Source organism: Hemicordylus capensis, chromosome 3 (genome assembly GCF_027244095.1).
Source record: "Hemicordylus capensis ecotype Gifberg chromosome 3, rHemCap1.1.pri, whole genome shotgun sequence".
NCBI lineage: Eukaryota > Metazoa > Chordata > Lepidosauria > Squamata > Cordylidae > Hemicordylus > Hemicordylus capensis.
The window spans coordinates 188,114,377-188,140,951 of record NC_069659.1 but is presented as its reverse complement, the minus strand read 5'-3'; the positions used below and the strand labels follow the sequence as shown (position 1 = coordinate 188,140,951).

Sequence of the window (26,575 nt, the reverse complement as noted above, 5' to 3'; positions counted from 1 at the left end):
AAGATATTTCTTCTGGAAAATACTTTGGGGGCAGTGATCTTTTTTCTTATATTTTTTTCTATTTTTGTCGTGCTGTTTTAAACTGGTGTGCCTAATTGTTGGTGTTTGACATTTTAAACCCCCCCCCCCGTCCCAGTTTTTGTCACTGCTTTGTGTATTTTGAAAATAGAAGCAGTGGAAAATACCTTACATAAACAAAAATACAAACGCTTAATTTTCTGGAACCAATGTGAATACCATTCTCTGCATCAAACTGGATGCTCAAGGCAGTCAACAATCATAAATATACAGCAAAAGAAGTCTATAGCAAAAGGCAACAGAATCAGCAGGAAAGTAGTGATTATTTCCTGGCTGATGATCTCTGGGAGAGACAAAACTGCAGTCATACACAACCAGACCTAAATAGATTTGTCCTGTTAAGACTATTTTAGAATAACATTTTCCTTTCGATAAAACTTTCTTAAAATTGTAATATTTGGAATAAGTTCTTAAACTTGTACTTGCCATGGACATGGTCAAGGCTTAATCTGAGGCAGGGATCACCAGACCTGAATCTATAACTTGATTTCATTACCATCTTCCATGTTACTTATTGGCTGTATTTCTTTTTCTACACTCTTAGCCGGCCTGGAAAGGTTCTGCAGGGCCTTCTATACACTCAGCAAAGTGATTTTTTCCTCCCTAGTGAATAACCATAGCTGGTTTCTCACACCGAGGATTAGCTGTACCTTTCAGGCAAGTCTGAGACCCTGTACCACTCTTTTGTTCTGGCTGTTACTTATAATAATATAATTATTTATAATTATAATTATAAATAATTTATAATTATAATTATTTATAATAATTAATAATTAATAATTGATAATAACAATAATGACAGCAATTAGGTCATATGCAAAAACAATGATTAAAACACAGACACTTTCTTAAGCTTTACAATCTCATTAAAAAGTCTTAGAATCTTTTCAGATTGAAAGAACTGCACCAGATTTTATCTTATTTTTAGTATTATTAATAATTATTCATGGCACTCATACCAGGTAGCTTTCCATGGGCATTTTGCACACTGCCAGTGTTGCTGTGGCTTTCAAATGCAAGTTGCACCACATTGCACTTGTGCAAATGTCCAATTGCATTAGACAATTGCACAATCACACAGCCATTGGAAATAATGGTTGTACGATTGCACAACTCTGCCTTGGACAGTTTCAGCATTTGCGTAAATGTGCTTTAGTGCAACTTGCATTTGAAGTCACAGCAATGCCCAGAGTGCACAAAATGCCCACGGAATGCTGCATTGTATCTGATTCAATATTTACAGAGTGATTTTCCTAAGTACTTTCTAATTGCTTCACATAGATTATCTCAGTAATGTCTGTGAACTCTGCATTCAGCATTTCCTGGCCACTGCTCCAATTCTTTGGCTGACACTTGCAAAGACTGAGAAAAACACTGAATTATCTATTTATCTATCTATTTATCTATTTATTTTATTTATTTGTTACATTTAGAAAGCACCCCATCCAAAGGGTCTGGGCGGTGTACAACCAGTTGAAAAACACACAAAAACACACACTAACACAGTGCTCAAAACAATATAAAAACAATTCAAAACCATTTAAAACCAATTAAAATACTTTAAAAACATTTTTAAAACATTGGAAGGCTAGGCCAAACAAATAAGTTTTTAGGGCTCTCTTAAAGGCCAACAGCAAGCCTAAACTGCAGATATCTGCCAGAAGTGCATTCCGTAGGCCAGGTGCAGCTACAGAAAAGGCCTGCTTCTGAGTCGCCACTAGACATACTGGTGGTAACTGGATATGGACTTCTCCAGATGACCTCAATGTGCAATGGGGAACATACAAAAGAAGGTGCTCTCTAAGGTAGCACGGACCCAAGCCGTTCAGGGCTTTAAAATTAATAACCAGCACTTTGTATTTCACCCGGAAACATATCGGCAGCCAGTGCAACTGTTTTAAAACTGGCATAATATGGTTTCTCCAGGTTACTCCAGAGACCAGTCTGGCTGCCGCATTTTGAATTAACTGAAGTTTCCGAACTACGTACAAAGGCAGTCCCACGTAGAGTGCATTGCAATAGTCAAGCCTGCAGATTACCAGCTGATGCACCACCGTTTTGAGATTGTTCACCTAATCTGAGAGATAGGAGCAGAACCACTGCAAAGCAGTGCCTCCTATCCCCAATTCCCTCAGGCAATCCCAAAGGGTACCATGGTCGATAGTATCGAATGCTGCCAAGAAATCCAAAAGAACCAACAGAGTCATACTCCCTCTGTCAATTCCCCGGTAAAGGTCATCCATCAGGCCGACCAAGGCAGACTCAACCCCATAGCCCGATCTAAAGCCTGTTTGAAATGGATCTAGATAACTGGTTTCCTCCAAAACTGCCTGGAGATGGTTAGCCACCACTCTCAATCATCTTGCCCAACCAAGGGAGATTGGAGACCGGCCTATAACTATCCATCCACGGAATGCATTGATGGCATGTTACCTGTTTCTTTTACCAAATATTGGGAGATTAAGGGTGGACATGGGATGGCAACAGCCACTCATGCCCTGTAAAGTGTAATATGGCCCTAAAATAGGCCCACATTATTATCCCATTGGGAGCCTGATGCAAAGAAAGAGCAACTTGCTCATGGTCAGCCATTGAGTTAATAGCTGACATGAGATTACAAATATGTTAGAATAAAGTTAAGACTATAGAAACCTTGATCCCAGCAGTAGGGCAAAGAGCAAGCCCTCCCTGGAAGCATCTGCCCTCCAGACTGCATGTGGGAGCAGGGAAGATGACAGTGCTGTAACCACAGTTGCTCAGACACATGTACACTACCATGTCTGTATCTATGCATTTACTAGAGTTGGTGGAATTAGCTCTAAAAAACAATCTTGCATAACAAAAATTGTGGTCTGGACTCAGGGGAATGTAAATGTTAAGAGTACTTCTAGAGGAACAATAGACTCAGAGACAAGAGATTAATTAATTAATTAATTACAGTCAGTGACCAGCAATCAAAAAATAAAATGGAAAATAAAATGGAAAATAAAATTAAAGTAAAATAAAATAAATAAAAAACAGGATTGGGTAATAGAGTATCAAAACATATACATGTGGAGGTCTCAATTACAATAAATCAACTTCTCCCTTCTCAGTTTGCATGTTGCCACAAAGAATGTTGCTACCTCAGCTGTAATTGCTGTTTACTGGTCTACCAGAAGAAAAGAAGTATAATATTCTTCTGATCCACCTGGCATGTTTTTTATAAGTGGTTTAATCCAGGCAATGTAAATATCCCTATAATATAAACAGTATAAAAGCGCATGCAAGATGGACTCGATATTGCCCCACCCGCTTGGATATAGTCGGTTCCTGAGCAGTATTCTCTTAAATCTGCCAGCCAGTATGGCAGAAGGCAGAGCATTAAAATAAATTAATTAAACCGTGCCAGCGAGAACACTTTCCTCTGGTTTAGAGTGGTCAAATTTGTAAAGTATGCTGCCAGCTGAGGATAGTATAAGAAACCACCTGGAATGCTACCTAGGTTAACAAGACTTAAATCAGATTACTTCTCAATATCCACAATACATTGTTTAGTAATTTCTATGGCAGTGTCATGTCCCAATGAAAGTAGATATTGTGGAGAGAGGCCATATCTGCCCAATTTATCATGAAGGTTCTTACACCAACTAGAATGGAACTCATCTTTCAATACCAGGGGGGCCAGGCTCTGATGGCAAGAATCTAATTTGAGCCAGTAATTAAATGTGTGAAGCCACCCCTGGGCCTTGACTGGTTAAACCCACTTCTAAGTGTAGGATGGCATTTGAAACACATCTAGACACCTGGAATATGGCACGAAGGAATTTAGACTGAACAACTTTCATGGGTTTGAAGTTGCAGGTGGAACAGATCTGGACCCCGTATAGCATTAGTGCCAATGTTTTGGCCTGGTATACCTTGACAGCTGCTGGGATAAAATAGCCCCCTCTAGTATGAATTTTTTTTTAATATAGCAGTTGCACTCCTCTGTGTACTTGCTGCAAGATGTTCGCATTGTGTACCCCATGTACCATTTGCATGGAAAACTATGCCCAAGTACTTGTAGTTCCTAACCTGCTCAACCCTACTCCTGTTAATTTGCCATTTGTGTTCTTCCAGTCTTTTAGCAAATACCATAACCTCAATCTTTTGAGTATTTATGACTAGGGACTCATCTTCGCAGAACTTTGTAAGTCTTTGTAGTGCTCTCCTCATGCCAGCCAATGTCCACAATAGTATAACTGCATTGTCGGCATAAAGTAGGATTGAGATGGGTCTGTCTGCTAGCTTAGGCGGATGAAGGTTGGGATTATCTAGAAGGGGAATTAAAAATTATAATATACAGTAGAAATTAAACAGAAAAGAAGCAAGGATACATCCTTGCTTAATCCCCTTCCATGTGGCTACCGGTTCGGACAGATGACCTTTATTATTGCACTTTACTCTCAGTGAAGTGTTTTCATATAGCATATAGATGAGCAGGAGTAATCTTGGGTCTATGGAGGTGTTGGCCAGTTTGTTCCAGAGTCGCGATCTAGAGATGGAGTTGAAAGCGGCTTTAAAATCAATAAATGCTACATACAGAGAGGAGGAGGGTTTCCTGGCATACTTTTCATTTAGACACCATAAAGCCAGGGCCTTGTCCAACTTAGAACCCAGCCTGTTCATCCTTAAAGGTATTATCTTGCTCCACCCAATCAATTAGCTTGTTGCAGAGATGTCTGGCATACATTTTACTAACTAAGCTCAGCAAGCTTATTGGACAATAGTTAGATGGATTGACTTTCTTATAGATAGGGACAATAACTGCAGTACCCCCTTCTTCTGGTATGCGAGCAACCCGCTCAATATAAGAGGAAAGATGTGCCAATACTGGGGCCCACCACTCAGTGTTTGCTTTTAATAGCTCCGCAAGAATCAGATCTAGTCCAGGTGCCTTGCCTGATTTTTACTGGGACACTAAGCCAACAATTTTTGGGGTGGTGACAGGAGACCAAACAGGGAGAGAGTGTAAATGAAGCAAAAGGGGCATATCCCTGGTATAATTGGCCAAGTAAAGGGTCTTAAAATTTGTCACCCAGGTGTCCACCAAGATGTAACACCCCAGCTTGGAGGAGTTCCCACTAGAACTGGCTGACACAATCATACAGAATGCTCTCCAGTATTTCGCTCTTGAGGCTGTATATAAGAGACAAGAGTTCTCTCTGACAAGGCAAAGAAATAAAATTTATTTATATAAGAGAACCACAATGGAAACAGAAATATTTGGCAAAGTTGGTAGTGGCAGGAATACAAACAGTTCCCTGAAACCATGCAGACAAAAAAAAAGAGGAAGGGGGGGAGAGAGAAATAAAGAACACAGATTGGAAGAGGAGAGGAGGTTCAATTACCTTTCTTTAGTCTGCTATTTTATGTGTGATGCCAAGGAGTACTTCCCACCCACAGGGGAAAATGAAAACTAGGTTCTTTTGCTAGGTTTGGCTGGTGGAGGGCAAGGATGGGCAGAAGGGTGCTGGCAGAGTACTCAAGGCTGTGGCTGTGCACAAGCCCATAACAAGCAAGCAAGGGTAGCACTGAGGTTTCCAGGTAGTTAAGGACAAAGATAAGCTCGTGGCAGGCCCACTTTGGGAAGGACTCTGCCTCAAAGGCTTCTGTCTAGGGGTTCAGCTCAGAAAGCTCTCCAGGTTTTCTACTCTGGGGATCTGGGGACTCTCAGGCACTTAAAGCAGAAGAACCCTCTGTAAGCCCAACACAGAGAGTATCCCATAGACTCAGTTGCTGAGTGCAGCTGAGGCACAATACAGCAGTTTTGCATTCAGTGAATTCTAGAGAATTCAGCTTTGCAATTCTGGATCCCATGATCTACTGTGCCGGATTAGGGCTCAGCAGACCTCTGATTTCAGCTCAAAAGGGGAAAGGGGTGGACACAAATGCCAGCATTCATCTATGAATCCTCTGGAGCAGTGATTTCCCTGCAGCGAGAGCAGGCCTTGCTGTCTCTCAGGAATCTTCTTCCTGGGAACAGAGCAATCAAACAACTGACTGTGAGAGACAGCACCTTTTATAGGATTTGTCTAGTTTCAAATCCCTCAAAGGTGGGAACATTCTTCGTTTAAAGCCCCTGTTCGGGTGACAGAGGGCTTGAATGAGCTATGGGTGCATGTCATTTATTCAGAGAATGGCCAGAACAAAAGGATCTTTTGTCTGTAAACTGCATTCTGAGGTTCATGTCCCTGGCCTTGATTGCACTCCAGGGAGTCTGAGTGGGTTAAAGCCCACTATGGCCTTGCATACTCTCTACCTGTTAACATTTATTTTGTCCATCAGAAACTCATGCTAACTTATGCTTCCTCAAGGATGCACCTGACTCAAGCAGAAGATAAATCTGTCTCCAGGTGGACATTCTATCTGCTCAGCTTCTGCATGCCAGGGCCATCTGATCCATTTCAAGATAATGTCTCTCCCTTTGTGGCATCAGATGCCTGCCTTGTGCTGGGTGCTCCTAATGGTGAGCCTTAGTTCTGCAGCATGCACAAAAGGAAGATGATGGTGCAAGCCGGCTTGCTGAAATCTGTGCCTGAGGATTTCAGGCACAATATATAACACAATATATTCATAATAGGGGTAGTAATGTTAGGACTGCTCTCACCACACAGTTCTTCCCAGAGACAGCTGGGCTGGCTTGATGGAAATTAGAAGCCTCACAGGAGAGGGCTTGATGAAGATGTTCTCCTTCCTCACTGATGTTAGTGGTGGCTCTGGTTATCTTGCCCTCGGCAGTAGAGCAAAGAGCAGCATCTCCCTGGAAGTTTAATCTCCTTATTACATTTTAATCCCATTATTCAAAGAATTCAGGGCATTGCGCGCGCACACACACACGCACGCACATACACACACCATTTATCCTCAGAATGGCCTTATGAGGTAGGTTGAACTGAAACACCAGGACTGGCTAAAGTTAGGGGCAGCCTAAGGTGGTACTGAGGTGAGGTGTCAAATTCTGCCTTTCTCTGCCCCACTGTCAGGTGTGCCTGCCCCCTTTTTAGATTTTAAAGGGGCAAGCAAGGAAGGAAAGCCCCTGGTTACCTCCTTCCTCAGCCTTGCAAACTCTTGCTCCTTGTAAAGCCTGCCAGGATTAGACTGGGAGCTCCCAATCCAACCCTCACAGGTTTAAAGGAGGCATGAGGAGGAGAGAGGACTGTCACTAACCTCCCTCCTTACCCCTTGCAAAGCCTGCAAGGTTCTGTTCCCGATCTGATTCTCTCAAGCAGTGGGTCACAAGGCAAGGTGAAGGAAGGGTGCAAGGAGGGAGGTGTGGCAACCTCATTTCTTGCCCCCTTTAAAGTCTTTCAGTGTTCCCCACACCCCACTAATTTATCTTTCTCCTTGCAGTTTCCCCTTAGCTAGTGATTGCTGTCACTAGCCTTGTTCTTTTCCTGCTTCTCCCTGTTCTTGTTCCCAGTTCCCAGAGGGCAAGAACACTGGAGCAGCAGGAAGTGATTCTCTCTCCTCTGCTTTTTCAAAAGGCAGGGTGAGATGCCACTGGAACCAGGAACAGGGAGGAGCAGTATGGTCATGGCTGGCATGTCACTGCTTGGTCATAATGCAACTGATGGTCACTGTCATAACCTCCACCCTCAGTAGTAACTCTGAGATGACTCTGAGGAGGCAGGACTGGCACTGGGCCAGAGCCAGAGAGAGCCTCAGTGTTGGAGCCCTCAAAGCAGCAGCTGCAAAGCCTGAGCCCCACTCTCCAAAGCGACATTCTTGGAATGAGTCCCCTGGGGATCTGGCCCAGTCCACAGTATTGCACTTTCTCATATTTGCACACTTGTGCTGGCAGCAGGCAAAACAGGATCAGAGGGAGAGGATGAAGGGTCAGAAGGTGTCTGTTTAAATCTTCCACTCTTTGCTCAAAGAGGCAGAACCTACCTCTAACTGCTGTTGGAGCAACTTGTCCCACAGAGTTGTCCATGGTGTTACAACCTGCCTTGCCTCGCCACCTTCCAGACTTCATGTGCTCTTGTCTGTGGGACAGGGCGGTAAAGAAACCACTGGGAAAGTTTGAGGGGGCGGGCCCAGGACTGAGTGTGGTGGTCAAAGGAGATAGATCAACAGAGGGGGCCAGGCAACACATTGGCTGCCTCCCCTACACCATTAGCAGGCTGGCCATGGCCCAAGTTCACCTAGTGAGTTTTTCTTTTCTTTTTTCTTTTCTTTTCTTTTCTTTCTTTTGCTTTTTATTTTTTTTTATTGATATATAAAGAGAAAAGAACACAGAAAAAGAAAAGTACACAAGTGCAGCAAATAACATCTCATAAATATTTTGTACATCAAACCAGGAAACAACTCTCTTTCATGTCAATATGTCCTTCTAACCACAAAGATTCCAGTTAGAACTTTCTGCCACCAATCTAAAATGTTCAAGCAAAACATCCAACTGAATAACTAAATATCAAAGTTAAGCAATGCTGAAATTAAAAGGGACTCACTCAAGGATTCAATAGCAGAGAAAATCCAAATCTTGGATGAGGTATCCGACCCTGTGACAAATTGTAACGTATGAAAGGTTCCCATGTAAAGCCAAATTTATCTTCTGATTTATTTTTTATATATGAAGCACTCCTAGCCATTGAAGCATACTCCCAAAGTTTAAGATGTCACTCCTCTGGTATCATAGGAACATAGGAAGCTGCCATATACTGAATCAGACCATTGGTCTATCTAGCTCTAGCTCTTCACAGACTGGCAGCAGCTTCTTCAAGGTTGCAGGCAGGAATCTCTCTCAGCCCTATTCTGGAGTAGCCAGGGAGGGAACTTGGAACCTTTTGTTCTTCCCAGAATGGCTCCATCCATTAAGGGGAATATCTTACAGTGCTCACACTTCTAGTCTCCCATTCATATGCAACCAGGGCAGACCCTGCTTATAATTTATCATGCCTCTACAAGATAATCTTGAAAGAAGCAAGATTTCCAATATCTGAAATGAGTTGTTTGCTTCCATGAACACTCACATGAAGTCTACTCCACACACATTTGGGAACTTGTAATCAAAGCAAATTGCGTTTTTATTTTAACTCCAACATCTTTTTGAAACCAAAAGCATGGCGTACCGAAGTGGATCAATTCAAGAGCGCTCAATATGCCATTTAAATAAGTGGGTAACTGATTTCTTCCTCCTCCCCATTCCCTGATAGATTAAGCCACTTCACATGATCCTAGACAAGTGCTGTGCTGAGTAGGATTGCTTTTCCTCCTACATCATAAAAATGCTGGGTAGGACCATCACTTCCTAATGAATAGGTTTTCCAGCAAGAAGCATAAAGAATTCTAGCAGCAGTTATCATGTATAAAGACAACTCCGTATATTCTGCAGGTATGTGAGGCTTGGTAATATTTAACATAAAAATATCTGGTGAAAAGTGAAAATCTAGTCTTAACACTTGTTGCATCTTACTGTGAATTAACTTCCAAAATTTCTGAGCTTTAGTGCATGTCCGCCACATGTGATAAAAGGTTCCTGGCGGATTTATACACTTCCAGCAATTTCCGGGATAATTATTGTCTATCTTTGAAATCATCATTGGAGTAATCACCTAGGGAGTTTCATAGCTGAGTGAACCAAAGTTTCTTCCCAGCACTCTTTCCACTACACTCCCTTAGAAACACAGGGCTAATAACACTGTGTCCTGTGCTTATGCTGTGGATGAGGTTAGCTATGGTGTAGGGAGATAGATTATTCATTTCTCTATCTTTTTTTCACAAGGAAGATGCATGGCCCAGGACTGGACAGAGAGAGTATAAAATCTAGATATAAAAATATTTCCATGGAAAAAATAAAGGGGGATACTGCTGAGAGGGGAGAGATTTGCTGGGATGTCTAGATTTCCCCCCTCTATTTTAAAAGGCTACACAAGCATTACTGTAGTGAAGGGACTTGACCTCTAAAAAATAAAATAACAATAACATAAAATGGGAGGCCTGAGTTCAGATTCTAACTTAGCCATGAAATTCACTAGGTGACCTTACACTAACAGCTGTCTCTTAGCTAACATGTTTGTTGTGAAGATAAAGTGGGATAACCCCTGAGGCCATGGCATGGTGGTGGATGGGGAGGGATGTTTTCCTCTAGAGAAAGTTTTAACTCACCACTGAGTCTAACAATTGGGCTAAAAAAACACACTTCTCATTGAAGATCTGCATTAACCCTCAGGTGACTCGTTGCTATCTGAAGGGGAAGGAAAAAAAGCCAGATTGGTCTCAGAAGTTTGGAAGATGTGATATTACAAAGCCGTCTTAAGCCCTCAGTATTTACACGCACCTTCTGGAAAAATTTTGGCACGTTTCTGAGGGCAAACAATGAGATATTTACATTTCACCCTGTGTTCTAAAAAGATTCATTACATAGCTGGCCAACTAGTTTCCCAGTGGGGCTTTAAAATACTTTAACTCCCTGCACAAAAAAATAAACCAGATTCCTTAGAAAACAGGCAAATTCAGCAGTGTCTTGAGGCCTAATGTGGAGGAGATCTTGTTTTGTGCTACACGGTAAGCACTTGGGCTTAACTACTGTGTTATCTTTCAGACTTTACTAATAAGATCTATTCTGATTCCCACCAATATTCAAAAGCGGATGCAAAAGCTTCTTTTTGTATGCCAGTACTGATGGAAATACTAATAGCTGGTTGCAGATGTCAAAAGAGAAATCTTTGGGATTTTGAGGTTTATTGAATGTTCCTATTGCTAATCTAGAGTGAACTGTGAGGAGAGAATTTGAGCTGGTATAAATCAGCTCAGCCTCATTGAAGTCAATTATCAACACCAGCTGATTCTATCTTTCTTGGATTCCCCAGACAATTCCTCAATCACTCTCCTCCACATCACCCTCTGACCTCACATCACAGCATTCTTCAGGGATATGGGAAAAATAAGAAATAATAATAATAAATAATAATGAATTAAAAATAGAAATAATAATTCTCCATTCCAGAAGGACCTTCCAAGATACACCTACATGGATCCAGTCTTCTTATTCAGCAAATCATTGGCAAATATCTAACCGATATCATGAAGAAAGTTCTCAGCCAGTCATTTTGAAACCTGATGAGATGAGAAAAAAGCAAACATTCAGACTTTAAGAACAAATCCTATACCTTGTTCAATGGGGACAAGTTTGGCAATTAAGTAAGAAGTTGAATCTTCATAGCTGTTCCTTAGGTCTCTGGAACTTCTGCACACTAAGCTGTAGCCTCAGAGAAGTTCCTATGAATACTTTCAGCAAACTGACAAAACTATTTTCCATCAAATCTATATTTTCTGTGCTTTAATTTGAGGTATCACTCTTTTCTTTTTTTATTATTAAAAGTTTCATGCAAAAATAGAAAATTTACAGTATTTATTTACAGTATCAAAAAAAATTTATGCATTGATATCAATATTAGATTTCTAAAACTTAAAGGATGTCATGCTTAAATAGTGTTACCTTTACATTGTTTTCCATTTCTTAATCTTACAACCATACAAAACCCCTCTTCATTCATTATACATTGAGGTCATTCACCCAATCAAAATCAGTGTTCTACCTGGGTTTCGGAGCTGTGTGTGCTCCCAATTCTCAGTTGTGTGGAAACAAGGTAGGAGGAAAACCTGGATAGAAATGATTGAGGCTCTCCACACGAACAGTTTGAAGAGCCTGCAGGGCTTGTGCGGGGAGAGCAGGCTGACCCACTCTCCCCCGCACACAAGCATTCTGCCCCCCCCCCAGCCACCCACATGATTACCAGCTCCGTCACAGAGCCAGTAGGGACATTGGGGATCGGGGGCCTTCCTGCCCCTGGAAGTTCCAGCATGCCCCACAGGAGTGTGCAGAGCCTGCTGGGGGGACCCCGGACACCCAGAGGCTTGCTGCAGCCTCCTGGTCGGGGGTCTACCCATGAGTCGCCATGGCACGGAGCCACACAGTGGTGTCTCACGATTGGAAAAATGGGGTTAGCAGAGCACTTGTTCTGCTAATTTCATTTTAGAGGAGGGCTACTTTGGCAGGCTCGCTGCTGTGGAACCACCGGGCTCGTCCACGAGCCCGGTGATTCTCAGAATGGGACACTGGGTTGGGCTCCCTTAGCCCAGTTTCCCCCCATCATGAGAATAGCCTCATTGTGTGGAAGCAAGGTCGGAGGAAAAACTGTAGCTTCTCCTCCTACTTTGCTTCCCCACAATCACTTCTACCCAGGTTTCCTCTAGCCTTGCTTCCACACAATCAAAAATTGGGAGTACACACAGTTCCCAAACCTGGATAGAACACAATTTTTGATTGTGTGAATTACCTCAATATATTACTATCCTACATTAATTGAATGTAGCTCACTGACTAGCCATACACCCATGCCAATGCACTTCCTGGCCACACCCTCCGGGCTCCATGCATTCAGCACTGGTTTGCAAAGGAAAGTGCTGAACATGGGGAACTTTCCCCATGTTCTACAACCCTGGCCTCCCTAGAACTCTGTCACATCCACATATAAGCCCTGTCTAGATAAAAGACATAGGAGCTATTCTGACGATCAGTGGAAAGCGGGCTGAGGGTGCTTAGCCCGCTTTCCACCCATTGTGAGACTCACCAAGCTCACAGCCAAGCCCAGTTGAGTCAAAGCAGGTCATCCGCTTTTGTAGCCCTCCCCTAAGCCCAGGTTAGCAGAACGAGCACTCTGCTAACCCAGGCTTCCTGATTGTGAGTTGCTGTAGCACGGCTCCTCACGAGTAGACCCCCAGAGGAGAGGCAAAAAGCCATCTCCCAGCTCCAAGGGTCTCTCCAGGATTCCCTGCGTGCTCGCGCAGGGCATGCTGAAGCTTCTGGGGGCCTATCAGCCCCCGCTCCCCCCAGCACCCGCCGGCTCCATTAGGGAGCTTGCAGTTGTGTGGGCGGCCGGTTTGGCCACCCAGAGCAAACTGTCTGCTCGTGTGCGGGGAGAGCGGGCTAAGCCCGCTCTCCCCACTCACCCTTACAAAGCAGGTCTCACTGATTGTGAGACCTGCCTCATGGAAAGGTTTAGAAGGGGTCAGAATGCCATTGTCCAAACCCTTAACTGCAGGCAGAACTGTGAAGACATCAGTATAGAATTTTAATCAGTGCAGTACAATCCTACGCTCAGAAGTAAACCCTTACTTCAAGATGAGATTGCTAATGAAGACCATAATATACCTCAAACAGACAGCAGACATACCACACATACTACTGTATCATGTTAATTCAATATCAGACCGCAAGCCTCTAAAAGTTAGAAGTACACTGAATCAGTTTTTTAAGTTATTATTTTTCTTATTGCCAGGACTAAACTAATTTTTCCTTGCTATCTTTCTATATCTTATTATGACTGTTTATCCAAAAGTGTAACCTGAACATTCCCAGTCTGGGAAAACATTGATCCAAATATGAATTGTGTGCCTTGAGTGCATCCCTTTTAATAATTAAACCAGATTTTTTTTCCTTTCAGTTTCCCATTTTTATTATAAAGGAAGCACTAAAATGGCAGGAACTCAGCCAAGATGGGAGGTATTCCTGGGAAACAGTTACTAATGTGGTGAATTAAAAACAACCACCTTCCCTCATCATTATCCCATTATTGTTGTCCTTGAAAAGCTAATGTTCACTTATGTTAATTTCAAGGGTTTCATTTGTTCCCAGTCTTTTGCTTCTAAATAAAATGGCATGTAAATGTCTTCTGCACCATGGGATGATTTCTCTTGGTTTTGAATTTGCAAGTTTACTGGCCAGGATTCAAAGAACTGTGGAAGTTGTTCCATGAGTCTAAGTGAGCTTTAGAGTTGTTTTTCTCAAACAATACTGCTTCCCTTCCCGCTGCATGACAAACTGCTTTTGAACCTGTGGGGAGTTTCAGAAGTAGTTTGTTATATAACATAGAGACCTCAGAGAAGCAGAAAGGGAAAGAAGTTGGCTAGCACACTGTTTCTAAAGCTATAAGCCACAACCCATTCAAGATTAGGCCCAGGTATATCAGTGGGAGCTGTGCACATCAACTTTCGATTAAGCAATTTATAGGTGTTTGTAAATAATTTATTATTGAAAACACAGAGAAGGAAATTACAAAAGTAAATAAGATTTCTTCTGCACTTTATTCTAAGAGCTGCTGGTGTATATGGATTGAGACAGTTCATAGTCTTATCTCCAGTTACCTGCATGGCTAAGGGCCAAGCTAGATGAAAATTGAATTGCATGTTTGGCCTGGCAGATGATTTCCCCTGTAAATCATATGTACAGGGACAGGAGGTCTGATGTTAGACGGGTAGGGGATCTTTAACCCTGCCATTGCACATGCAATTCACCAAAAAAACCCTCCTGTCAGAGTCAGCTCCAGTATGCACACATGAGAAACTTTTACAAAAGCCACCCGGCAGATGCTGGAACTAACTCTTTGTGTAAGGTGATCCTGAAATAGTTTGTCCTATCCAAACTCTCCTTTTTACTTGTCCTCGTCCCTTCCTAGCACCAATTTTGTACAATAAGTACAGAAAGCAGATTTATTTCCTTAGTTGTTGTTGAGCTTGCCATTGGTCTTGATGACATGAAAACATACAAAAGATAAATTTACAGAAATATTAAAATATATAGGTGCATCTTCCTCAAATACAGAATATTCAATATTGTCTGAGCTGACAGATTAAATAGTACATCATTTTATAATAATTGATTATTTATCCCCAAACAATCCCCCCCACCCATAATTTACAAAGAATTGCCTTGTGGATAATCCTACAAAGAAAGGCTTCAGGAATGTTTGTTTGTTTGTTTGTTTGAAATATTTATACCCCGCCCCTCCAGTACACTACTGCTTTGGGTGGCTCACAACAATAAAATAGATACAATATAGTAATAAAAGTAATAAAATTAACCAAATTGAGTAAACAAGTTAAAAGTCAGGTTAAAAGCCATAATCAGTATTAAGTTCAAATTAAAAGTTATTTTAAAAGCTAAAAACTGAAAATTATAAAACCTAAAGAACCTACCAGATATAACCAGAGATGGAGCAATAAAAAGCCTCCTTAAAAAGTGTGTCTTTAGTTGTTTTTTAATAAAGCATACCTCTGCATATATAGGGCAGAGCAAAACACAACAGGCAAGATCAGAACTGCTAACACACAAATGTAGGCTGAAGATAGACAACGAGCCGGGTCTCTCGATCCGTGAGACCCAGTTTGCAAGAGTGAGTGGGGAGAGCGGGATAAGCCCGCTTTCCCCACACACGGGCATCGGCCGCCCACACAATTGCCGGCTCTGTGATGGCTCCCGGAAGCTCAGCTCCCAGAAGCCCCAGCATGCCCTGCACGAGCACGCAGGGCATGCTGGTGAGCCCCCCGGAGCCAGGAGGCGGCTTTTCGCCTTCCCTCCGGGGGTCTCCTCATGAGTAGCCGCGGCACGGAGCTGCATTGCGGCTACTCACAATTTAAAAAACACAGGTTTGCGGAGCACTCGCTCTGCAAACCTGGTTTTAGGGGCAGGCTACTTGAGCGGGTTACCCGTTCAAGAACCACTGGGCTCGCAGCCGAGCCCGGTGGTTCTCACGATTGCAGAAAATCGGGCTAGCCTCTAGCCCGATTTTCTGCAATTGTGTGAATAGCCTCAGTAGTTTTTAAGAGAGTTGAAAGTGGTATAAGATAAATTATGCTTCCCATATATGTCTTTCATCCCAATGTCTCTGGTCAAACAGGTTCTGCAGGCTTTTGAAGCATTAAAAATCTGCAAAATATGTTTATTGGAGGCAAAAATGGGATGAATGTACATACTATAAGAATGATTCCTCTTTCAAGCCTTCAACACTGTGGTGGTGGGGGGAAACTAATGTCCCTCTCCAGCCTTGGTTCATAGCTACTGTATGTTTTGATTCCTCCACACATACAGACTAAGAAAGTTGCAGTACACCGATTAGCCAGAGGTGAGCATATGCTTGAAAGTTTCTGCTGCTTCTGTTCTCACAATGGCACCAGCTCATCTAAAAGATACTTTGATCTTTACCATGGAAGTTTCTGCAGCAATCACCAGATGTCTGCAGCTGCAGGCTAGGAATGAAGGGGTCAGTAAGTAAGTGGTTTCTGTAGCAGACTGCTTTGAGCTTTAGACGTATAGCTAGAGTTTCATACACTAGCCAGGATATACAGAGCTCATACACTGAAGGTTTGTTCTACATCATCAGTGATATTTGTTGATCATCTCTTGAGCAAGGTAGCAACAGCAAAAATGGTTCCGCTGAGCCACACAAGTCCCTTTACTGCAAATATATTTTATATATATGCAGTCCCACTGCTGCTGGGATCAATGTGTAAAGGCTTTGTGTGCCTTTCAGTACAATTCATACTTAATACTGTACAAGCTAATGAGCAAGTAAAATCACAGTAAGGCTTTAGTTACCCTTTCAAGCACTGAGTTTTGATGATCCAGTCTAATGTGCTTTCGTTGCCCTTTACAGGTTCCCTGCTATTCCTATGGACAGAAGTTATCCAAACTGGCCATCCTGAGGATAGCATGTAACTATATCCTCTCCTTGGCCAGACTAGCCGACCTGGATTACAGCGCTGACCACAGTAACATGAGCTTCTCGGAATGTGTGGAGCAGTGCACTAGGACCTTGCAAGCCGAAGGAAGGTCTAAAAAAAGGAAGGTATGTTTCAGAGAAGAGGTGAAAACAACAGCCAGTTGTAAATGAATGGGCAACTCCTTTAGATCTTCTGAACACTGGCTTGTTCTTGCTGTCCTTCCCCCCCCCCCTTCATTTAGGTCTTTCTCCAGTCCATATTTTTGTATCCTTTCTTTTTTTCCCTATCTCTCGCTTTGTCCACACTGAGCCTTCTTTTCTTTTCTTTTCTTTTCTTTTCTTTTCTTTTCTTTTCTTTTCTTTTCTTAACTTAACGGATTCTGAATTCGTGCTGTAATCCTTTTTAAGCAGCCATATCTTGGCTACCATTTACAAACCATACAAACACAGCTATTCAGCCATGTCTTCCATTTTGTTTAATCTAAGGACCAAACTGCATGTTTTATTAACATTGTGAATGGCATGCTTGATAAACAGCAGACAGAGCAGGATCCCTATTGGGGCCAGGGCACGAGAATTTTAACCCTGTGCTCCTACCATAGTCCGGCTTGGTACTCCTCACCCCAACATGGCTGCTGATTCCCACAGGAGAGAAGCTTTCCATTTGCATCTACCAGCTCTACCATCCAGATCAGGATTGTGGTGGAGCAAAGAGCTAAAGCCCCCTAGTGCAGATCACCACCACCACCACACACACACAAAGTTAGCTGGGGTTTGCACATGCGTGTGAATAGCCTCCATATCTTTTTGAGAGGAAGCAACAGATAACAAGGTGGGGCCATCCCACATCTGAACCATCCTTCCTTACCAGCAGCGGCTTACATACCATGCAGAGAGTTGTAGATCAAAGAGAGAAGCACCTATGCTGTTGCGATGTACTCTAAAGCATTCTGCTCCATGCTTACTAATCACAGTTGTGATGCTACTCCCATCTTTTCCAACTGCGATTAGGCAACGCTTAGTAGGCACAGAGCAGTGTTGCCTCCACAGCAGGGCAGGTGTGCTTTTGAGAGTGCATTACAACAGCATGGGTGCCTCTTTGAGCTATGGTTTTCTGCATGATATGCCAAACATTGACTTTTGATGAGCCCCTGGTGGCACAGTGGTAAAACTGCCGCCCTGTAACCAGCAGGTTACAAGTTCAATCCTGACCAGGGGCTCAAGGTTGACTCAGCCTTCCATCCTTCCGAGGTCGGTAAAATGAGTACCCAGAATGTTGGGGGCAATATGCTAAATCATTGTAAACCGCTTAGAGAACTTCCAGCTATAGAGCGGTATATAAATGTAAGTGCTATTGCTATTGCTATTTTGCATTTGGTGGGGGTGCAGTTTTTCACACACGCACAAACACATGCTCTTGCACACACATCTGGTTACAGAGGGTGACATGGCTAGGCATTGGTTAGGGCCCCAAGATCAGCAAAAGATATCACCAACCCCATGGTGCTGCTCTTGCTCACTTTACGTGGAGTACCCAAGAAGGTCAGAGGCAGTGTGAAAGGATTCTTGCTTTGTGCATTCCATCTCTTGTACACTAAGGGGACTTGCTGAGGATGCCCTGCTTGAGAGCTTCCCAAATCCAGGAAGTTGCACTATTTATACTAACAAAACAAAACAAAAAAGCCTTTAACATGGACAGAGTGCCATGGTCTCCTCTGTTCTTCTCCATGGGACTTGCATGCAAGAGGGCATGAGCGTGTTTAGTCCTACCTCATTTCTCACTGAAATGCAGCCAGGTAAGCCCACCACTGCCACAAACTAAGATTTTGATGTCTGCCCAAGAAGCAGATATTGACTTACATTCTGCACAGTCTACCATTGTTCTAAGCAAAATTATTATTTATTCACACAGTCAGACAGGTGTTATTGACTGGTTTGTTTTTTCCAGACATTGAGTCCTTCAGAAGGACCTGAGATGGCTGAATTTTATTGTCAGTGTTGTTGCTGTTGTTATAGATATCGTTGCAGAATATAGGCTGTTCCCAGTAAAGTTGCTTTTTGTAATTGGCTGATGGTGATTTCTGTGACCCCTATGGTGTTGAGGTGCTCTTCAAGGTGTTTTGGAATTGCACCCAGGGCGCCAATTACCACTGGGATTATTTTGGTCTTTTTCTGCCACAGCCTTTCAATTTCAATTTGTAGATCTTTGTATTTTGAGATTTTTTCTGTTTCTTTTTCTTCTATTCTGCTATCCCCTGGTATTGCTATGACAATTATTTTAACTTGTTTTTCTTTCTTCTCAACTACAGTTATATCTGGTGTATTGTGTGGCAGATGTTTGTTTGTAGTCGGAAATCCCATTTTTTAATTTATTTATTTATTTATTTATTTATTTGATTTCTATACTGCCCTTCCAAAAATGGCTCAGGTCAGTTCACACAGAGAAATAACAAATAAATAAGATAAACAAAATGGATCCCTGTCCCCAAAGGGCTCACAATCTAAAAAGAAATGTAAGACAGACACCAGCAACAGTCACTGGAAGTACTGTGCTGGTGGTGGATAGGGCCAGTTACTCTCCTCCTGCTAAATAAAGAGAATCACCATATTAAAAGGTGCCTATTTGCCAAGTTAGCAGGGGTCTGCTAACCCCTATAGAAATCTAGAAAATTAGATTTCTATACTGCCCTTCCAAAAATGGCTCAGGGTGGTTTACACAGAGAAATAATAAATAAGATAAACAAAATGGATCCCTGTCCCCAAAGGGCACACAGTCTAAAAAGAAACACAAGATAGACACCAGCAACAGCCAACAACTGGAGGTACTGTGCTGGGGGTGGAGAGGGCCAGTTACTCTCCTCCTGCTAAATAAAGAGAATCGCCACGATAAAAGGTGCCTCTTTGCCGAGTTAGCAGGGGTTCCATTGCCAAGCTAGCAGGGGAAGCAGCAGATGCCCACAAACTGCTGCATTCCACTCAAAAGCATGCTGCTGCTGCTGCTGCTGCTGCTTGCAAACCCACAGAGCCTCCATGGTTCCTAAGCACAGCAGCATCACTTCAGTGACAATGCTCCCATGATTCCCAATGGGATCTGCATTGCTACCGCAATGCTGCTGGGCTCAGGAGCCATGGAGGCTCTGTGCATTTGCAAGCAGCCATGGTGTGTTATTTTAACAGAATGCAGCAGCGTGTGGACATCTCACTTAGATCAATGGTAGACTGCGCGGTATGGAAGGCAGCGTGTTTTCCTTGGCAGTAAGAAGAGGAGGAGCTAACAGGAATAGCTGCACAGCTTGGGCTCAAAAACATCAGCCATCATTTATGCAGCACAGTTTCCTGGTGGGTGGTGGAGGACTTGTCATGGTACCATTTCAGAGAAAGATGCAGCAGCCTGAGTCATCATGTGATCTGCTCTGCAGGCTACCCTCCCACTGCCTAACTACTCTTATGACCTAAATTTAGTTTGGAGAGCCAAAGCTATAAACAAAGTGATACATTTGTCTTCCATTGTATTTTTTCTTCCTGCCTCCCCTCTGTTCAGGGAGGGCTCCACCCTTCAGCCCCTAATCCTAGAGCTGCAGCTTCTTCCTATGTTTGCTCACCCATGTGATCATAGCTGGCCTGCTGGAAACTGCAGTCACATAAGAAAAATTATGTGTGAACTGGGTTGTCCTTATGTGTGGCCACAATTCTGCCCTAAGGAAGCTGCTTTAGAGAGATGGAGAACAGTCTCAAGCAAGCCTGAAGAAATCATGTGGGGACTTGGGAAATCATGTGAATAGGCCCTTGAAGCTCCACAAGTAGATGACCTGAGAAACCAGTGGAGTACCTTAAAGAAACAACAACCAAACTAATCATGTACTGCATTTCTTTGGGTTTCTTAAACCCTGAGCCAATTAGCTGAAATCATCATCAAGCTGTGCTAGAGAGGAAGCTAAGCATTCTGCCAGTTTTCCGCCCGGAAAGTGACATGGGTGAATTAGAAGAGAGATTGATGTCTTTGTTCAGAGTTTTATGACAAAGAGGGATCTATAAACTTCAAGTGAACTTCCCGTCTGCACTCAGGACCCAGTTGTGATGCAAGATAATAAATCAGCTGGTTTGTAATGGATAAATGGATAGCTAAGCTAAGGAAAACGTTTCATCTTCTACTCTACTATGAACAACCTCTTCTGCACAGCAATATTCTTCCTGTTGACCCAGCAAATACTTTGTAGGAATCCAGTTTACAGATAAACACATCAATCCTCTCTTCCACCCACACACCCTGTCTTCCTTATTTCAGGAGTTCACCACTGTGTATGTGGCATAATTGGATTAGGGGGTTGAGGAGATGAATTTGAATAGGGCGATGGTCAGAATATCTCAGGGCAAGCAGGCAGGGGGATGGCAGCCAGGCAGGGTGAAGCAGGATTCAGACTTGAGAAAGAAACTAACCAAAGGGACAGGGACAGCAATGGAGAGAAGAGGGCAGGAAGAGAATAAAAGAGACAGTTTCAGAGATACAGGCACAGCTAAGGAGTATAAAATTGATCAGTGCCATGGACTTTCTGGGTTCAGCAAGCCAGGGCTGAGGAGGCAATCAAGTCAGCAGGCAGGGTAAGGAACACCCGGAGCAGCTTCCTAGCTCCCTGGGCCCACTTCAGCTAAAGCAAGAGCCTGGGAGCAGTAATGCCAGACATTTCTGCTGCCCCTCACACCCATCCTAGTGGAAAGCAGTGCAGGTTTTCTCTTCTCCCTCCTCCCCACCCCCACCATTTGTTCTCTTGTCAAAACAAGCTTGGCTTTTCCCACTCCACCATTTCAGCAGCACTGTCAGAGGAAGGAGACAATCTACCTGGGATTGGAGAGACTGGACTGAATGGAGAGAAAGGGCAGGAGGCCTTGACTCAGGAACTGTCTGCTGCTGTTATGGGGTGGGGAGGAGTACATGTCAGAAGAGGAGCAGTGCTTTCATGAGGCACGGCAAGGCAGTTGCCTCAGGTGGCAGAGTTTCATTATTGGAGTTTCAGCAGGGCAGTAAGATGCTCCCCACCACTGCCACCAGGGGAGCTCTTTGGGATTGACCTGACCCTTGTAAGCTTTGCAAGGAGTGCCTTGCCTCACACTCCTTTCAAAGCTTGTAGGATCTTCCCTTCTCCCCACCTCTGCACCACTTTCAAAGCTCACAAGGGTTGGTTTTGAAAGGGTGCTGACCAAGTTGTGCAGCGAGGAAACATCTGGTGCCTTGCCTTAGGCACTGCAATACCTGGGGCTGTTCCTGTGTCCAAAGCTTTCTGCCTAACCTACCTCATAGGTTTGTTGACTGGGGCAAATAACAGCCATCAAACAGTGCAAACGTGCCTTCTCTCCAGGCATCCAGTGACCACACTTAACGCCACGCTGAGCAATCTCTAGGGGTGTGTGGGCAGAGGTGCACCTAGGTAATTTTGGAGCCTGGACTGAAAGGCCTTTGGAGGCCCTCCCCCTCTCCTGCAAATTAAGCATCATCTTGCTCGGCCGGGCAACCGCACCACCCAGGAGAGACTAAAGAGGATTTGGGGGCCCGCAGGGCTTATGGAGGCCCTGGACTTGGGCCCAGAAGTCGAGTGGTAAGAGTGCCTCAGCACCAGAGGGCAAAAGGTCTCAAAGTCATACGGTAGCCCTTTATTCTCACATGTCTTGCAAGACCTAAGGGCGAGATGGTTGGTTGTTACTGATCACCAGAGTCTTTGGCTAAGTGGGACCTCCTAGTGGGTTGTGCCTAGCATTTGCCAACTCTAACTAAAACAGGGTTCATCTGTACTTTTGGTGGTTGCTGTTAGTGTTTTTAAGTCTGAAAGGCAGCAAATTACCCTTTTTTCCTCTGCATTGCCCAGCGATTTCCATAAACCTTTTTGTGCAGCCCAGTCCTATGCATGTTTACGCAAAAATACATCCCACTGAGCTCAAATAACTGTGCATAGGATTGCCGCCTGAACTTCTTTAAATGCAATCTTGTTACACTTCCTTGATGATTGTGAACTTCCTCACTGTGTAAAGCCATCTAGTCCAGTTTAGTTTTGGGGAAGAGAATGGAAAGGACAGCAACATGATTAGCAGCATGACCTGATCGTGACTAAACCTTTATTATCTTCAATTGATTTGTTTTTCATTTACTCGTGTTCCTGTTGATGCCATGCTGGTTTGTTCTGCTGCTATGTCATTGTTGTCATTTGATGACAATCCTACTGTTGCTCCCCTGCAATGGGCACACAGAGCCATGCTGCCTCTGAACCTGGCAGGTGGCATATAGTCATCATGACTAGTAGTCATTGAGCCGAGTCTCACGATCAGTGAGACCCGGTTTGTAAAGGAGAAGCGGGGAGAGCGGGCTAAGCACACTCTCCCTGCAGACGATCAGGGCGGGAGCCCTGGGCAGCCAGATTGGCCGCCCACATGACTGCCGGCTCCGTGACGGAGCCAGCAGGGGCTGAGGAGTTCAGGGGCAGCGCGGCCCCCGGAAGCTCCAGTAAGCCCACTCACGATTTTAAATACCGGGTTTGCGGAGCGCTCGCTCTGCAAAATCAGTTTAAGGGGAGGGCACAGATAGGAAGTGTACTGCTGCCCATGTCCAGCATGAACAACTCTACCAGAGGTGGCTGGTGAGAGTGGTGCTGGGGGGGGGGCACAAGAGGTACCTTTAAAAAGCCATTACCGACTATAACTCTAGCACCCACAAGCCTTTGGGAGCAGCAGTGTCCCACCCAGCATCCCACGTGACATCTGCCCCCACATGGCACTCACCTGGCCTCTGCACATGTGAAGTGGCCATTTGCATAGTCAGCATGGTGTTGCTGACCATGTGAATGGCTGCCATGTGTGCACAGAGGCCAGGTGAGTGGAGAGCCATAGCAGGGGCAGCAGCACCATTGCTACCCGCACTGGCCACCTCTGAACTCTACCTGTATGCTGCACACGGATTATGAGTGTTGAACATAACATGTGAAAAGGGCTTCTTTCTCAGCCTAATCTCATCTCATGGGTTGTTGAGAGGATGAAATGGGGAGAGAGCCTTGTACTCTACCATGAGCTCCTTTGTGGAAGGACAGGATAGAAATGCATGTAATCATGTAACTAATTGATTTCAATCAGCAGTTTCCCCCCAGCCTGGCTCCAGTATAAGAAGTGAGCTAAGCAGGGAGAAAACAGCTGAAAGCAGATGAGCACAGCAAAGTAAGGGGCTAGTTCCCAGCCCTCACATGTTCTTTTTGGCATTCAAAAGTAGCCAAAAGTAGCCCCTCTCCCACCCATCCTCCCTGAATGAATGGGGCAAGCACATATTTACTGTAACACAAACACCATTGCCCCAAATGTTTGATCCTGAAACAGTATGAACAAAACCACTCTCTTTCCTCTCTTGTAACTAGCAGGTTTTCTGAGGTTTGGATGGATAAAATCACTTTTTATGCTGCTATTCTCTAAGTAGTCCCAGGAAATTATATTTTGTGAAGTTTTCTTCTGTACTCTTGAAAGATTCAGTGAGCCAACATGATCAGTCTCCATCAAGCCCACCCGACTCAAGTATGTAGCCCCACTGTCTACTCCCTCTCCCTCCCTCCCTCTGTCTCTTTTGAACTTGTTCTAGTTTTCCATGGCATTTCAAGCTTTTTACACTCTCAAAAAGTAGCTGGTTGAAGCTTGTTCTGGCAGGCAGTCTCTCCAGATGTTACATTTACCGGCTTGTGCATGACCTTTTGTTTTGTTTTGTTTTTGATGCTGCTGTTCCTGACATCAAGACTGGATATCTTTACCTCTGCTGCCCCCCCCCAATTGCTAATATAGTAGGAAACAATGGGGAAATGTTGTGCTTCCTCCCCCACTTCTTCCAAAATTAAAATGCCAAATTTTATCACAATTTGAGTGGATCATTTGACATAACACTAATCAGGGAATAAAAAATAAGGACTTAATAAGCCACTTTTAAACAACAAGGTCATTCACACAATCAGGCTATTCTCACGAGCAGCAAAAATCGGGCTAGGAGAGCCTAGCCCGATTTTTGCTGCTCATGTAAACCACTGGGCTCGCAGGCAAGCCCGGTGGCTTACAAGCGGCTAGCCCGCTTTTGTAGCCCTCCTCTAAGCCCGGGTTTGCGGAGCGAGTGCTCTGCAAACCTGGGCTTCCCGATCATGAGTAGCTGCGGCGCAGCTCCACCCTGCGGCTACTCACGAGTAGACCCCCAGAGGGGAGGGGAAAAGCTGCCTCTCGGCTCCGGGGTTCTCCCTAGTATGTCCTGCGCATTTGCGCGACCCCCGAGCTCCCCAGCCCCTGCCAGCACCATCACGGAGCCGGCAATTGTGTGGGTGGCCAATTCGGCCGCCCAGGGCTCCCGCTCTGAACGTGCGTGGGGAGAACAGGCTTAGCCGCTCTCCCCGCTCTGCTGCAGAAACCGGGTCTCACTGATCGTGAGACCCGGCTCACTGTGTTCTAACTGGATTTAGGAGCTGTCTGTGCTCTCAATTTTCCGTTGTGTGGGAAACAAGGTAAGAGGAAAACCTGGGTAGAAGTGATTGTGTGGAAGCAAGGTAGGAGGAAAAGTTACTCAGGTTTTCCTCCTACCTTGCTTCCACACAACCTAAAACTGGGTGCATGTACATCTCCCAAACCTGGGTAGAACACAGTTTTTGTTTGTGTGAATGACCTCAATGTTAGTGGGCCACCTTTTAGCCAGCTTGGACAAACATGACCTTACCTTGATTACATGCCCTCCTCCAGTACTGGATAATATATAGCTCTATCTATCTATCTATCTATCCATCCATCTACCAAATTTATAGATTGCCTCAACTTCCATCTCTGGGTGGTTCACAACACAACAAATTAAGACAAAAATAAAAACCTTAAAACAATTTAAAACCACAGTCAAGTTAAAAAGCTTGAGAAAAAAAATAAGTCTTTAAGGACTTTTAAAAAGTTGTCAGAGATGAACAACAGAGATGGCAATAGAAAAATGATTAGAGGAGCATTTCCCACATTTGGGATGACAAGAAACAGGGTTGTTGTTGTTTTTTAAAAAAATAGGAATTTCCTTCACTCTTATGTCCCAAAACATTTATTTTTGAGAATGAAAGAATACAAATTACTTGCTCTCAGAAGAGAGCCCAGCCCAGCATTTCTGCATGTAACACTGTTTTTGGTGTGCTTCCTGATTGGCAGGAGGCAAGCCCGGCTGCTCATGCAGAGATTCAACAAGCCCCCTCTGAGGGCAGAGAAATGTGTCTGCTTCTCTCTGCTGAGAACAATCCAGTCATACCTGATACCCACCTACCCCGCCCCCCAGTAGAGACTGACAGAAAGAAGCCAAGGCTTCCCCCCAGGTGGTGTGTGCATAGGATTGCAATCATAACATGCTTACGGCTATTCATTTCCAGATATGATCTTGCTCTCTCCTCCCTGCAAATGTTTATTTCATTATTTATTTGATGTATATTCTGCTCTGTCCCATGGGCTCAGACCAGCTTACAGCATTCCCTCCCCCTCTAAATGTTGATTCTCTGTCTGAACCTTTTCAGGCACACTCACAGACAATTCATAATTTCATGTACGGACAGGCAAACACCCTTACCGTGTTTTCACCGTAGGATTGCTCCAGGACATCTCAAATATTGTGGTGCTGTTACCCATAACAAACCTGCCAAGTGTGGGTGTAATAAATACTTGTCCACATCAGGGAACATAGGAAGCTGCCCTATATGGTCAAGAGACCTTGGTCCATCTAGCTCAGAATTGTCTACACTGACTGGCAGTGGCTCTTCAAGGTTTCAGGCAGGAGTCTCTCTCCCAGCCTTACCTGGAGATGTCAGGGACTGAACCTGGGACCTTTGATATGCAAAGCAAATGTTCTACCACTAAGCTATGGTTGCATCCCCTAACACCTCCATAGACATAACACATCTTTAAACACGTAAGCCTTTTCTCACAATCGGTGAGAAAGGTCTTGAGGGTACAAG

At 44.0% G+C, this 26,575-nt stretch overlaps 1 protein-coding gene across 2 annotated transcripts in view; it reads left to right on the top strand.

Annotated features, from left to right (window-relative positions):
* Positions 1–26,575, top strand: part of ATOH8 (atonal bHLH transcription factor 8) — a 68,858-nt gene that overhangs the window by 29,696 nt on the left and 12,587 nt on the right. For both annotated transcript variants that reach the window (XM_053307344.1, XM_053307345.1), the window contains exon 2: positions 16,539–16,730. In XM_053307344.1, coding sequence (XP_053163319.1) covers positions 16,539–16,730 — 192 coding nt within the window. The remainder of the gene's footprint in view (positions 1–16,538; positions 16,731–26,575) is intronic.